This window comes from Podarcis raffonei, chromosome 6 (genome assembly GCF_027172205.1).
Source record: "Podarcis raffonei isolate rPodRaf1 chromosome 6, rPodRaf1.pri, whole genome shotgun sequence".
Lineage (NCBI taxonomy): Eukaryota > Metazoa > Chordata > Lepidosauria > Squamata > Lacertidae > Podarcis > Podarcis raffonei.
The window spans coordinates 95544339-95560347 of NC_070607.1; the positions used below are offsets into that span (position 1 = coordinate 95544339).

At 47.7% G+C, this 16009-nt stretch overlaps 1 protein-coding gene across 1 annotated transcript; it reads right to left on the reverse strand.

The window, feature by feature from the left end:
* Positions 1 to 2906: 2906 nt before the first annotated feature.
* On the reverse strand, positions 2907 to 12904 carry SLC52A3 (solute carrier family 52 member 3). The gene is made up of 4 exons (XM_053394613.1): positions 12705 to 12904; positions 8347 to 9430; positions 5920 to 6043; positions 2907 to 3421 (listed from the first exon to the last, which is right to left on the reverse strand). Exons 2-4 carry the CDS (start codon positions 9405 to 9407, stop codon positions 3209 to 3211), a joined length of 1398 nt encoding a protein of 465 aa, XP_053250588.1. The 5' UTR covers positions 9408 to 9430; positions 12705 to 12904; the 3' UTR covers positions 2907 to 3208.
* Positions 12905 to 16009: the final 3105 nt, after the last annotated feature.

A 16009-nucleotide genomic window follows, 5' to 3' on the forward strand; every position in this document is an offset into this window, starting at 1 on the left:
CAAAGCCCAGCCCCCTTCCTCCTCTAGGCACGCCAATCCACGCAGCGATTCCTGGACCGTCCGCGGGCCAGATCCAGAAGGCAATTGGCTCCCGGGCCTTTAGTTTGCCTACCATGGCGTTTACCTTCCTGCCGCAGTGGTACCTATTTTTCTACTTGCACTGGTGCGCTTTCGAACTGCTAGATTGGCAGGAGCAGGGACCGAGCAACGGGAGCTCACCCCATCGCGGGGATTCGAACCGCTGACCTTCTGATCGGCAAGCCCAAGTGATGCGGTTCAAGGTAGCTTCCTCAAGTGAGAGATACTTGGAAGGGATGTGGGTGGAAAACAGCTGCAGGAGGATGGAGGGCAGAGCAATGTGTCCCTGCTGTCTTGAGATGCAGGGATGCACCTGTCCGGTTTGCACCTGTACACAGAGTGGAAGGAGGCATCAGTCTGTCCTTTGCCTCAGGCACCAAAAGGTCTTGGGCTGGCCCAGAGACCATAGAATCATAGAATCATAGAGTTGGAAGAGACCACAAGGGCCATCGAGTCCAACCCCCTGCCAAGCAGGAAACACCATCAGAGCACTCCTGACATATGGTTGTCAAGCCTCTGCTTAAAGACCTCCAAAGAAGGAGACTCCACCACACTCCTTGGCAGCAAATTCCACTGTCAAACAGCTCTTACTGTCAGGAAGTTCTTCCTAATGTTTAGGTGGAATCTTCTTTCCTGCAGTTTGGATCCATTGCTCCATGTCCGCTTCTCTGGAGCAGCAGAAAACAACCTTTCTCCCTCCTCTATGTGACATCCTTTTATATATTTGAACATGGCTATCATATCACCCCTTAACCTCCTCTTCTCCAGGCTAAACATGCCAAGCTCCCTTAGCCGTTCCTCATAAGGCATCGTTTCCAGGCCTTTGACCATTTTGGTTGCCCTCCTCTGGACACGTTCCAGTTTGTCAGTGTCCTTCTTGAACTGTGGTGCCCAGAACTGGACACAGTACTCCAGGTGAGGTCTGACCAGAGCAGAATACAGTGGCACTATTACTTCCCTTGATCTAGATGCTATACTCCTATTGATGCAGCCCAGAATTGCATTGGCTTTTTTAGCTGCCGTGTCACACTGTTGGCTCATGTCAAGTTTGTGGTCAACCAAGACTCCTAGATCCTTTTCACATGTAGTGCTCTCAAGCCAGGTGTCACCCATCTTGTATTTGTGCCTCTCAATTTTTTTGCCCAAGTGCAATACTTTACATTTCTCCCTGTTAAAATTCATCTTGTTTGTTTTGGCCCAGTTCTCTAATCTGTCAAGGTCGTTTTGAAGTGTGATCCTGTCCTCTGGGGTGTTAGCCACCCCTCCCAGTTTGGTGTCATCTGCAAATTTGATCAGGATGCCCTTGAGTCCATCATCCAAGTCGTTGATAAAGATGTTGAATAAGACCGGGCCCAAGACAGAACCCTGTGGCACCCCACTAGTCACTCTTCTCCAGGATGAAGAGGAACCATTGATGAGCTTTTCCCAAACTGGTGCCCTCTAAATGTTTCGGAGTACAACTCCCATGTGCCATCCTTTGGAAGTTGCGCTTCCCTGAAGACTGCAATTCAGTTCTCTAGCCACGTAACGCTTACCAATATGCAAATACTGGGGTAAATCGCGCATAGAAGTGCATTATATTAGGAGAAACTGCTCTGCGGAAACAAAGCAAAATTGCAAACAAAAATGTGCAGCTGTTATGGCTCTGCTGGAAACCACAGGAGAGGGGAAAGTCTTCTTGTGACCAGATCTTGCTTGTGGGTTTCTCACAGGTATCTGGTGGACCACTGTGAGAACAGGGTGCTGGACTAGATGGGTCACTGGCCTGATCCAGCAGGCTCACGTTCTTATGTGAATTTTGGTTTTTGGTTTTGCAAACTGATGTGGAAATGTGCAGAAATGAAATTCAGTTTGGAAAAATGAGAACTGAAATGGACCAGTTTGCCCACCCCTCCCTGGGCTCCATCCTGGGTGTGGAGTCTGTTCCTTTTCCCCTTTGCACGTGACTTAGAAATCCTCTTCCATGTGGATTAAGGATCACCCTGTGGATTGCAGCACCATCCACGCTGGCACATGCTACGATTCCTCTGGCGTCTCCCCAGTCTTGCCAAGCTCACTGGTGTAGCCATTAGAAAAAAGACAGTCACAGAACCAAGAAATTGCATAAAACAAATGAAATACCATGAAAATCCCTGAAACGAGAAGTAATTGATTAGAAATAAAATTAATAATAAGAATCAAAAAGTTTAAGTAAAAAATTAGAAAAACCTAAAATAGAACAAAGCCTTAATGGGATGCCGGCTACAAGAAGAGTTTGGATTTGATATCCCGCCTTTCACTCCCTTTTAAGGAGTCTCAAAGCAGCTAACATTCTCCTTCCCCTTCCTCCCCCACAACAAACACTCTGTGAGGTGAGTGGGGCTGAGAGACTTCAAAGAAGTGTGACTGGCCCAAGGTCACCCAGCAGCTGCATGTGGAGGAGCGGAGACATGAACCCGGTTCCCCAGATTACGAGTCCACCGCTCTTAACCACTACGCCACACTGGCTCTCGAACCTTGTTTCACTGAACTATTCGGTTTCCTCAGAAGGAAATAGAAAAACCATAAACCTTAAATGACCAAAATTCAGAAAAAGGGGGTAGAACTCCCAAAAATTCTGAAGTCTTATAATCCTAGCTTGACCTAGGTGAAGCAAAGCGCAGTAATAAAGGGTTAAGGACTCAAAGGTCCTAATACTGAATTTACAAAAAAGGTTTGAAAAACTAAATGGGAAGTTCATTGGTGTGGGCTGTGGCTTACGGCTGCCCAAAGGGACCTTAAGCAACTGGTGGCAACGTCTGTGCTGAATCCAGGCTCAACACAGGAGTTGGTAATTCGACTGATTTATTTACAAGGCATTATACAACTCCTTGGCCAGGTTCTGAACACAGGCCTGCAGCAGGGTTCTTGTCCATCCAAGGTTAAGAAATGGCAGGAGGAGGAGGAGGAGCGTGGAGCCATGTCTAAAGTTAATTCATCGTCTGTCACCGTTACACGAAGTCAAGGGTGACGTTGGCCGACGATCCCTTGCGTCCCTTCGCCTTGATCTTAAGGGGAACTTATTCGCACGGTTCCTTCCTTCAGTTTGGAAACAGAACAAGCGTCCTGACTGCTGCATTGATCCGAGACGAGCCCTTGCCTCCTCTTGAGGTCACGCCGGGCACCGGAAGCTGCAGTAGTCGGCCGATTTGAAGACGCTGTAGACATTCACCAAGGGGAACATGATGACAGCTCCAACTAGACCCCCGAGCTGCTCCATCGCTCCGTACCACACGAGGGCGCTCTGGCTGTGGCCGCGAAGGATCACTCCCAGCATCACCTTGACGTACGCGAGGGTCCCGTTGAAGAGGACCCAGGAGATCACCTGTCGGCACAGAAGCAGCTGTGTTTGAATCTCTGCTATTGCATTCCTTTCTTGGCCCAAAGCCAACGAATGATCACCTTCCCCTTTCATTATTCCATTAAGCACACAGAAGCTGCATTGGAACAAGCTAAACATTAACCTAGTTCAGCAATCTGCTTCCCACTTGGCTAGCCAGATACTTGAGATAAGGGCAATAATAATAATAATAATAATAATAATAATAATAATTTATTATTTGTACCCCGCCCATCTGGCTGGGTTCCCCCAGCCACTCTGGGTGGCTTCCAACTAAGACCAAAAATACACTAAAATGTCGCGCATTAAAAACTTCCCTGAACAGGGCTGCCTTCAGATGTCTTCTGAATGTCAGGTAGTTGTTTATCTCTTTGACATCTGATGGGAGGGCGCTCCACAGGGAAGGTGCCACTACAGAAAAGGCCCTCTGCCTGGTTCCCTGTAACCTCACTTCTCGCAGTGAGGGAACCGCCAGAAGGCCCTCAGTGCTGGACCTCAGTGTTTGGGCAGAACGATGGGGGTGGAGATGCCGTTTAGGGCTTTAAAGGTCAACACCTTTAATGAAAACATTAGTTTTCCTGTTCCCCACCCATCAGCAAATGGTGGTAGAGTGCTTTTAAACCTGGAGGCTCCATCTTGCCATCACCCTACATGCTCACGGCAATCTCAGTTCAAGAGGGCAGTATCAGCAGGCTTGGAGGAATGGCAAAAATACAGAGAAGGGGAATTTTTCCAAACCCCAGTGTGGTTTGGATGAACCTGCACCCCTCCAATAAGCACCCAAATGACGATTGAGCATGCTCAGTGGGCACAGAATGCTGATGATGGTGTGGCTGGGCATGGGGTGGGAACAGGATGAGGTGCCCCGAAAAGGGGCCTGGCTGGCTGAGTAGAAGCATTCCACGCTGCAACATTTTGTTGCAGGCTCCACTTCCCAATGGTCTGTGATCGAGTGTTATGTAGCACACGTGAGAGGGAGGCATGCGCAGCCCCCACAGAACCCACAAGGTTTGCAGAAGTACAAAACATGTTTGGGGCAAAAAAAACCCCCAAAGGCTCAATAAGGACTGGTCATGTTTTCTGCATAACATACTGAGCAACTGATGGACTGTAGAAGGGGTGTTGGGAAGGGGAAACATGGCGAGAGGGATGAACTGGAGTGGGTAAAATCCTGAAGAGCATCACTCCCCTTTGTCTTGTGATAGGAAATTTGAGGTCTTTGTTATATGTTAAATGTTCATAAGTGTACCAACCAAGCACATACATAGATCAGCGCAGGGGGACCGACCTGGAACCATTTTTTATTCCCAAACTGACCAAATGTTTTCTCTGCAAGGTCAAAGGAAAATGGAAGAGACTCCCCATTGTCTTTTCCTTCACAAATCCTGTCTTAAGGGTATGTCTGTATTTGAATAGAATGTGAGCCTGTGACATGGCCCAGGAACTAAGTATTTATCATTTCAAAAGACTGGCCAGGCTCCCCAGGCAATCCAATCAAGTAACCTGCCAGACAGGAGATAAACAACGACAGGAGAAAAACAACATTCAAATTTCTGTTTTAGACAGCCTTTGTTGAGATGAAGGTGTGATGTATCTGAGGGGTGGTCTTAGGTTACACCCCTTCTGTGATGTATGTATGATGTTTCTGGGGGTGGTCTTGGTCTACAGGTGGCAATTTCAAAAGTCTTTATAAGGCTTTGCACACCATTGTTCTGGGTCCCTCCTCTCTCCTGCGTGTGAGGGGAGCACCCTGTTGCAACAGATCAATAAAGATCAGGCTTACGAGCTGCTTTGCTTCTCAATATTCTCTGGTTGGCCTCTGTTATTTTCTCCTACCAATAGGGAACCTACGTAAGGACTCTATATGGGCTCTTGGATACCCCATAAGGGAACAAGGGCAGATTTTTGTTTACAACAGTCTCAGGTCCCACTTGTCTTGGTTAGTAGCCAAGTAGACCTATTCTCCTCCAGGAACTGGCCTCATCCTCTTTTAGGGCAGGAGGGGAGAAGCCGTAGGGCTTTCTACCTGGCCTTTGGGACTCTCCCCAGGCTCCACCCCTCCCTGTAGGCCCCACCCCCTTTGGCCTCATCCTGTGCCCCCCTGTGTCCACACTTTTGCTTGGCTGGAATTTGTCCTTGAACTGGCCGAACGCCTACCTCTTTCCTGAACAGAGGCCGGAGAAAATTGAATTTTCATATGCCTGCTGAACAATTGCAAAATCCGCACCCAGGGCCCTGACCCCTGTTGACCTTGGGCCACACCCACCACCGGCTAGCGGCCCCTGGAAGGCTGCCTGGGGCAGAATGTGGCCCTCGCAGCCAGTGAGCAACCGTTGCAGCCTTTGGGTCCTTGTCAAGACCCATTCTGGGTTAGGAAGTTTCCTGGACCTGTTTGCAAAGCTGCAAGGCACCCCATCACATCTCTGAGCAACATCCCTCTTGCAAAACAGAGAATGCCAGAGCCTTTGGTGTAAGCTACTTACGATGAGTGTGTCCCCCCACTCTGAGTGGTTTAGGGGCGGGCAGGGGCTCAGGGCAGCCATGCCCATGTTGTAGGCGCCAAAGGCCGTCCCGGTGGCTGCCAAGACACTCAAGAAGGCGAGGGACCTGGGGGAGGGGAGAGCAAAGGAAAGCATCAAGGCAAATAGGCAGAGAATTTCAAGCCAAATTGGGGTCAGGATTTCACATGGGATGAAGCCTCAAACAGAGAGCGGGAGACAGTCAGAGCTCCTTCAGATGACCTATTTATTGAGCGTCTTTGATTTGCATTCATCCTGATTTGATTGCACCAATCTCAAAGCAGAGGTTAGATTCTATCCGGCACTGATTTCCTTGCAGTGAGGTTACACAACAGCAATTCTTTTTGTCCTACATTTCCTTACAGGGTGTTTATTTCTTAAACAACATTTATATGTGTTGGACTGTAAAAAATAAGCTACCATATTTTTTGCTCCATAAGACGCACTTTTTTCCTCCTAAAAAGTAAGGGGAAATGTCTGTGCATCTCATGGAGTGAATGCGTGGTCCCTGGAGCCGAATTGCCCAGGGACAAAAAGCAGATCATGCTTTTTTTAAAAAAAGAGGGAAGTGGGTGTTGAAACAAAGCCGCTGATCGGCAAGTGATCGGGAGCGAGATAAGGGACAGTAGCAATAAAGGAGGCTGCCTGGGAGGGGGGAGGTAAAAGCCCATGGATCCTCAGGATTTTTACATTGGGTCACCCCAAATTCACCATCAGATCACATAGCATGTCCATGGCTACTGCCTGCACCAAAAAAAATCACGCACCCACTGTTGCATGAGGCCACAATGGTGCAAAAATGTGGTTACAAAGCACAGATCCACATGGATGCTCAGGATTTTTGCATTGGGTCACCCCAAATTCACTGTCAAATCACATGTCTGTTGCCACAGTATGAACGACAAAAATCATACATCCACTGTTTCGTTCAGAATATTTTTTTCCTTGTTTTCCTCCTCTAAAAACTAGGTGCGTCTTATGGTCAGGTGCGTCTTATGGAGTGAAAAAATATGGCAACTCTAAGGAGTGGTGGACTTTGGGCTTTAAAATTTCAGTAGGGCATGTGCGGCACCAAAAATTGGTGCCACCCCCCGCCTCTCACCTTCTTTCGTTCATTAGTGTTTCAGCGCCACCTGTAGTGCCCCCTCAGCTTGGCGCTTAATGTGGACAAACTGGCTACACTTCCGTAAACCTGCCTTGTTGCAGGATGAGAGGTGTTATGCCCAGGAACAGGAAGGGAGACACTCCTTTTCTCGGCAGCAAATGTTGCTGCTTGACTAATTGGATCTGGCTGATTGGTTCAGTTTGGTTCCTCCCGAGTTTTTGTCGTGATATTTAAATAAATAAATAAACAAACCACTCTATTCTGCCTTAGTCAGACTACTCCTGGAATACTGTGTCCAGTTCTGGGCACCGCAGTTTAAGAAGGATGTTGACAAGCTGGAAGGAGTGCAGAGGAGGGCGACTGAGATGGTCAAGGGTCTGGAAACCAAGCCTTATGAGGAACGGTTGAAGGAGCTGTGTATGTTTAGCCTGGAAAAGAGGAGGCTGGGAGGAGATATGAGAGCCATCTTCAAATATCTCAAGGGCTGTCACATGGAAGATGGAGCAAGCTTGTTTTCTGCTGCTCTGGGAGGGTAGGACTCAAACCAATGGATTAAAATTATAAGGAAGGAGATTCCAACTAAACATTACAAAAAACTTTCAGATGGTTAGAGCTGTTGGACAGTGGAACAGTCTCCCATGGGAGATGGTGGACTCTCCTTCCTTGGAGGTTTTTAAGCAGAGGTTGGATGGCCATCTGTCATGGATAATAATAATATAATAATAATTTATTATTTATACCCCACCCATCTGGCTGGGTTTCCCTAGCCACTCTGAGCAGCTTCCATCAAAATATTAAAATACAATAGTCTGTCAAACATTAAAAGCTTCCCAAAACAGGGCTGCCTTCAGATGTCTTCTAAAAGTCTGGTAGTTGTTCTTCTCCTTGACATCTGGTGGGAGGGTGTTCCACACGGCGGGTGCCACCACCGAGAAGGCCCTCTGCCTGGTTCCCTGTAACTTGGCTTCTCGCAGGGAGGGAACTGCCAGAAGGCCCTCGGCGCTGGACCTCAGTGTCCGGGCAGAACAATGGGGGTGGAGACGCTCCTTCAGGTATGCTTTGGTTGGGATTCCTGCATTGCAGGGGGCTGGACTAGATGACTGGGAGGGGTCCCTTCCAACTCTACAACCCAATGATTCTATGAAATGCAAGCTTTTCTCATTGCGAGTTGCATCTCGAGCCTTCTTTAAGGGGGCGGTGGCAAAAGCAAGACATACTCGTGAAGCAGAATCAATCCCAGAGCTTGGAGAACTCAAGAATTCTTGCCAAGGGGGGTGGGTACCTACCTGCTGGGCAGGAACGTAGAGATGCTGCAGGCAAGAGGGACAGCCATGGCACCCAGAGTGGTGGAAAGGTGGTAGGCTAAGTTGCTGTAGGGCAAGCAGGAGTAGCTCTGCACTGAGGGCAGGATGCCATACATCAGGGAGCTGCACCAAGTGATGAGGACATACATGAAGGCCAATGTGGTCCAGGAGTAAACAACCTTCTCTGGAGCTCCTTCCTCGTCTTCTTTGGAGCAACTTTCTGCCTTTCCCTCCACGGGGAAGTTAGTGAACCCTTCTTTCAGCCCTCCATCCGCAGGGATCTTCCGGATGGAGTGGAGGGTGATCTCGCTGGCGCAGAGTTTCTGCTCCGAAAGATCCCACACCCTGGGCAGGCGGTTGAGGAAGAAGAAAGCCACCAGGCAGGAGAACATCAGGCCGGACAGGATGAGGAAGAAGACCAGGCTGGAGAAGTTGGCAGGGGAGTAGCGGGTCTCTAGGCGGAAAGGGACGGGGTCGCCTGCGCTCACGTTACCCAAGGTGGCGTTGCTTCTGTGAGTGTGGTTGCTTGGGATGGCAACCTCGACGCAGCTGGAGATCCCTGCTCCCTGCGCCAGAGCGAAGAGAGCAGGGACCAGCCCGCTGAGACCTTCCCCGATGAAGTAGGAGGTGATGTATCGAGGATGGAAGCGAGCCATGAACGGCAGGAAGGTGACGGAGGAGGTGCAGTCCACCAGCGAGAGGCAGAAGGTCAAGATGAAGAAGGCCACACTGTGGCGAGCCCCGCCGAAATCCATGGTGTAGTGCCACAGGAAGGCCAGGAGGAAGCAGGCCACGACTCCGGTGGAGACCACGACGCAGATGACGAGGACCTCGCTCAGCAAGCCCGGCTTCCACTTGTGCATGAGGGTGATGAAGAGAGGGCCCACGTTGGCCAGCTGGATGATGATGATGAGATAGGAAGGTAGGTACCAGCCCTCGGGCAGAACATTCACCAGCACTGGGAGCTCGACCCACACGCCGTTGATGGACATCCAGGAGCCGATCCCAAAGACGCAAGCCAGCACGTGGGTGAGCAGAGCCATCTCGCTCCTCGGTGGTGCACCTGCTGGAGAAGAGAGACGGATCAGAGGAGGGGTTGCAGTTCCTCCCAGGCAACCATCTGTGAAGGCTTGAAGCTGAAGCCATGTCAAAAGGATCCCTGGACGGTTAAGTCCAGCCAAAGTCAAGTCAAGTAACCTTTATTGGCAGCACATAAGAACATTCAGAATACATTCAGAATAGACAGGCCAGTGAGACACCAACGGCACAGTCACCCACCAAAGGGCAGAAGAGGTGAGCGATCCGCCTCATCTCTGTGGGTTTCCAGCAAGGGCAGGATCCTGTAGCATACTTCGGCGACAAAAAAAAATCAAATAGAGGAGCTTAGCTACTGTCTTGGTGAGCTCCTGGTCTCTCCCCTGTAATAAGAAGCACGTAACCTCCGTCTCTGGTTTCCATGTTGAAATACATAGATGGTCTAGACTACAAAAGGGCTGCTGCTGCCCAGCAGAGAGTACTGTTCACATTCTTTTAAAGTGCTTTTTAACTGTGTGTTGTTGTCTTTTAAAAAATAGTTTTTAACTGTTTTTATGTGTTTTGGGGGGGCGTTATTCAGCTGGTTCTATTTATAGTTTGATTATGTATTTTTGTTTTCATATTGTGGGTTTTGGCTTGTGAACCGCCCTGAGACCCATGGGTCTAGGGAAGTATACAATTATTATTATTATTATTATTATTATTATTATTATTATTATTATTCCTTGAGATCCCTTCCAACTCTCCAGTTCTGTGACTCTATGAGTAGATAGGCCACTGCCTGATCTCATGTTACTCATTCATTTATTTTTACATTTATACCCCACCGTTCCTCCAGGAAGCTCAAGGTGGCATACATATTTCTCCTCCCCATTTTCTCCTCACAGCGACCCTGTGAGGTAGATTAGGCTAAGATGCGGCGACTGGCTCAAGGCTTGCGAGCGAGTGGGGATTCGAACCCTGGTCTCCCAGGTCTTAGTCCAACACTCTAACCACCGCACCACGCTGCCGCCTGCTTCTTATGTGGTGGGGTTTCTCCAGCAAAATCTTCAAAGTTGAATATGGCAGCGGAAATCCTGGCAGGGGCCAGGCGTTCAGAACACGGGACACCAGTTCTGTGCCAGTGACGCCGGCTGCCTGCTCGTGTCCAGACCCGGTTTAAAGCCAGCACTTTGGGTACCCATCTTCCCCCCATACAATCCCCCCAGAGAGCGGAGGAATGCCCCAACGTCCTGCTGCTCCCATGGGTCTCCATGCCCTTGCTGCCCAAGGCTGTGAGGTTGGTTGGATTGCTAATTTCTTAAAAGAAAGAAAAAATGGAGAAGGATGGACGCAGCCCTCCAATCGCCTCGTGGTCTCCTTGTCTGAGAAACCTTGCAGTGCTAAAACTGCTTAGAAATGTTAATGATTATGTAGTACAGTGGGGAAAAATGCCTTAAATAAACTCACTCAATCAAAATGGGTTGATAAAGACCGTAAGGACTTGGGGCCACCTCTACTCTTTCAAGAAGCACATAGCGCTCGTTCTACTGCTGCAAAATGAGATGTTGAAAACAAGTTTGCTTAAGATAAACCTCTTCATAAAACCAGCAGTTTTTTAAACATATACAGTACATTGCGAAATAAAACAGCACATTCCAATACAAGTCAAATGCTTGGGTAGGCTGGCTCAAATACTTCAAATGTCCTCTTGGCCTCCCCCCCTCAGACTTTGACTCTCAGCTCTCGGAAACCTGGAAGCCTTGCGCAAGAAAACCACACGGGCTCAAAGTGCAGGATGCGTGATTCACCCAAAGACTGTAAGTGGAGCTGCAGGGAACAAGATTAGCCGCATCTTCCAGAGGGCTGTACCAATGCTAGCCCGAATCAGAGTAGACCCATTGAGAGTAACAAATGACCATCTGTCGGGCTTTCTTCAGCTGCGGTTCCTGCATTTATATATATATATATATATATATATATATATATATATATATATATAATTTTAAAATTAAATTTTCTGTTTTAAAATTTAAAATACTCATTTAAACATCCTTAAGATATTAATGACTTTCCTTCTTCCCTTTCCATGGTTCATTTTGCATATCATAAATCCCTGCATATTTTACAAAAACTCTACCAAACAGTATTCCATTATTACAGCCATCAAAACTTATTTGCACTGTCGATCTTAATGCTGCCGTTTTCAAGTGCACACAATTTCCCCCCATGTATTCAATAAACGTTTTCTAATCTGCTCTAAACGTATGTTCTTCTCGTTCTCTTATTCTATATGTTAAGTCTGCAAGCTGCACATATTCCATCAACTTAAGTTGCCATTCTTCTTTGGTTGGGACTTTGCTCATTTTCCATTTTGGGGCTAACGAAACACGGGCCGCAGTAGTGGCATACATAAATAACCTTTTTGACACCTGGGAATTTCCACCTGGACTCTGTTTTTTGGGGGGAGAAGTACTTTTAAACATCTTTTTCCAATTCATTATGGATTATTTCCCAATACGCTTTTACCCTTTTACAAGCCCACCACATGTGAAAGAACATTCCCTCAACCTCATTGCATATTCGGTTCCTGCATTGCTGGGGGGTCAGACTACATGAGCCTTGGGGGTCTCTTCCAGCTCTGAGATTCTATCTGCATCAACACAACCATCTGCCCCAGCTGCAACAAAACATGTCTCTCCCTTATCCGTCTCTACAGCCACAGCAGGCGCTGTAACTCTAACGGTTTGACGTCATCCACAACAGAGCATTCCTCCATCATCTCCCCAGACGGAAGGATGCCAACATACACCGCTTACTTAGCGCCATTAATTTCTGTGGGTCTATTCTGAGTCAGACTTAGCTGGAGGCAAGTCATTGCTTTTAACCATGCGCTATGCACAAAATACAACGCGGGTGGCGCTGTGGGTTAAACCACAGAGCCTTGGACTTGCCGATCAGAAGGTCGGCGGTTCGAATCCCTGCAACGGGGTGCGCTCCCGTTGCTCGGTCCCTGCTCCTACCAACCTAGCAGTTCGAAAGCAAGTCCAAATGCAAGCAGATAAATAGGTACCACTCCAGCGGGAAGGTAAGCGGCGTTTCCCTGCGCTGCTCTGGTTCGCCAGAAGCGGCTTAGTCATGCTGGCCATATGACCCGGAAGCTGTACGCCGGCTCCCTCGGCCAAGAAAGCGAGATGAGCGCCGCAACCCCAGAGTCGGCCACGACTGGACCTAACGGTCAGGGGTCCCTTTACCTTTACCTATGCACAAAATGAGAACAGGAGGCTCAGCTGGGTGGAGAAGCCCATGTCTTTGAGTCCACCTACCTTCAGTGATGGAAGCAGATCTCCAACTTCACTTTCCTAGGAGAACAAGGGTGACCTCCTTCCGCTCTAGCCCTCACAGCAGGAAAAGGTCCCCGGGGAATCCTGAACCCGGTGCCTTTCCTCATTTATCCCAACCCAGCAGAACCTGCAAAGGTACGAGACCATTTGCCTGCTCAAGACATGGACTGGGAAATGCTGAAGCTGGTTTCTGCTCAGGCAGGTTCTTTAGAAATCCCTGGGTGTCTTCCAGAAGCTCCGCCTTGAAACTGGAGCCTCGGAAGCACCAAGATTGGCCTCTGTCTGCCCCAAAGGCCCTATTGATATTTGATGAAGTGGCTAAGCCAGCTCAGCTGGATATATTATGGCTGCCGGGAGCTATTAATCCCTCTATTCTGCCCAGGCTGATCCGCAGAGTGCAGAGTGGCAGATCCTGCCCTTTGGAACTCCCTGCCCATTGATGCTGTAGCAGGAAACCCTCCCCCATCATTCAGTTTGTACAAACTTCACACACACTCACACTCACACACTACATACGCTACGCTTCTGTTATAAATTCATAGAAAATCAACCATACATCAGATTTGCACTGTTCCACTTTTATTTTACTTCATGAAGGACTACAAAATGGGGAAGGTTTGATACAGGGCAGCCATAATCCCTTGACCATACCAGCACATCCACAAGAGCCCTGCCCAGTTGCTATGCCAACCCTGATGGTCCTAGACAGAAGACCATCAAGGTCACAAAGAATTTGCATATTCTCAGACATGAATTTCACTCTCTCAGACAAAATAGCCATGATCAAAATGATCACACTCCCAAAACTAACCTACCTATTCCAAACCCTCCCAATCTGGATCCCCCCAACCCAACTCCGCAGTTGGCAGAGAAAACTACACTCTTTTATCTTCTCACATAAAAAACCAAGAATAAGCCCCAAATGCCTGCACCTCCCCACCTCAGAAGGAGGATGGGGAATCCCCAACATAGAAGCGTATTACATTGCCAACCAAATACGACATATAATCCCATATATACTAGAAGATGAGACAAAACAATGGGTACACCTAGAGAGGGACACAATTGAAAATACCTGCACCACAGCATACCCACTCCTCCCAAACAAACTAAAGAAAATTCCCACAACACTTAACAGGTACACACAGACCATGCTCAAAGCATGGAAAACACAAATAGGCAAACTATCCCCAACCCCATCGCCACTAACCCCCCTGGCGTACCACCCATTATTCCACCATGCAGCACAAAACCTCCAGATAAAAACCTGGCGAACCAAAGGCTTATATCGCCTAATAGACTTTTATAAAAATAACAAACCTTTGTCAACACAAGAAATACAAGACAAACTAGAAGACACCCAAATGCCCTGGTTAACACAACACCAACTACATGCCCTCTTAAACAACCCAACAGTAAAATTAGCAGCAACTAGGCCCCTGACAACCTTCGAAAACCTCCTCCTAACAACAAAGGGAAACAGTAAAGGGATGGTATCCGCAATATACAAAATACTACTCCAAAGCCCCACAAACCCCCTAGACGCAATCAAAAAACAATGGGAGAATGACATAGGCTATGAGATTAACCCCACTCAATGGAACAAAATGTGGTCTAAACCCCCCTTTAAATCCATATCAACGAAAAGAAAAGAACTCACACTGAAACTCACCTACAGGTGGTACCTAACACCAAGGAAACTAGTGCTAATACGCCCAGGAACCTCACCAAAATGCTGGAGAGGGTGCACCTCCACAGGCACATACCTCCACATGTGGTGGGAATGTCCCAAAATCCAACTCTTCTGGACAACAGCCATACGACAAATATGTAAAATAACTAAACAAGTATTAGATATCACCCCAGAATTGGCCCTACTAAACATCTTCCAAGACAACAACGCCCATTTACACCACAAAGAACTCATAACCCACCTACTTTCAGCAGCCAGAAACACCATAACCAGACACTGGAGAGACCTGTCAGGAGTAAGCATGGACCAATGGTACCAAATAGTATGGGAAACAGCCCTACTGGAAAAATTAACTAATAAACTGAAACTGACACGAGGACAAACAGAAGAAGACACCTTCACCCCGGTATGGCTCCCCTTTATCACATACACAGCCCAACAAGACAATGACAATAATCCACCAACAGCATACAAATCAATATGGCTAACCTGATCCAAAACACCCACCCACCCCACTCACACACGAAAACAAAGATCACCACAGCCAATCACAAACAAACAATCACACCCTACGCCAACCCCAAACTCTCTCACCACCAAAGGAACACAAGTGAACAACACAAACAACGCTGACACCAAACTCTACATACACTAAGCATAATAGAAACACCGCCACCCGACCCCACCCCCATCCATCTTCCCTCTCTCCACCCCCCCTTTCTCTTTTCTTTCTTTTTTCTTCTCCCCTAATGCCTCAACAAATGAAACGGATTTGTAAAAATGTTACATGGGGGGAAAAATACGAGGCATTACACTTCTGTAAAACAAGAAAATCCTAAATAAAATATTTTTTTAAAAAACAAAGAACTTGCATATGGGAGTGGATTCAGCAAGGACTGGAACAAAGGACAATGATCAGCTCTTCCCTCTGGGGGCAGGAAACTGCAAACTCCCCTCTGTCACCTGGAAAGTACTCATGGGGAGGGGGAAAGGGGGAACCAGCCAGGTGACAGGACACTCAGGTTATCACCACAACTCCTCCCTCAACCCCTCCTTTCTGTGATGTATGTATGATGTTTCTGGGGGTGGGCTTGGTCTACAGGGTGGAATTTTCAAAAGTCTTTATAAGGCCTTGCACACTATTTTTCTGTGTCCTCCTCTCTCCTGCAAGTGAGGGGACAAACCCTGTTGCAACAGTTCAATAAAGGCCAAGCCTACAGGCTGCTGTTTTGCTCCAAGTTATCCTGGTTGGTGTCTTTGTTTTGTCCAAGGGAGCCCTCGGATTTTTCCGTTAACAATGCTAAGCAGAGGGCGTCGCTGCATCCCTCCTTTGGCACCTGCCAAAGAGCTTTCTGCTCAAGTAAACCCACCCACCCATTAAAATCCATTGTTGCATATTGCTTTAAATGTTTGTTTTGCTATTGCGATTGTAGTTCCATTTGTGTTTCTCAAGCTGGTCTCTGACCGTAATAAATTTCATGTTTCAAGTCAAGTTTATTCTATTTTAATCGGTTATTTTAGCTTATAATTTACATTCCCCCCCCCCATTTTTTAAAACTTTGATCATTTCAATGCAAGTTTTATGTTCTTTGGG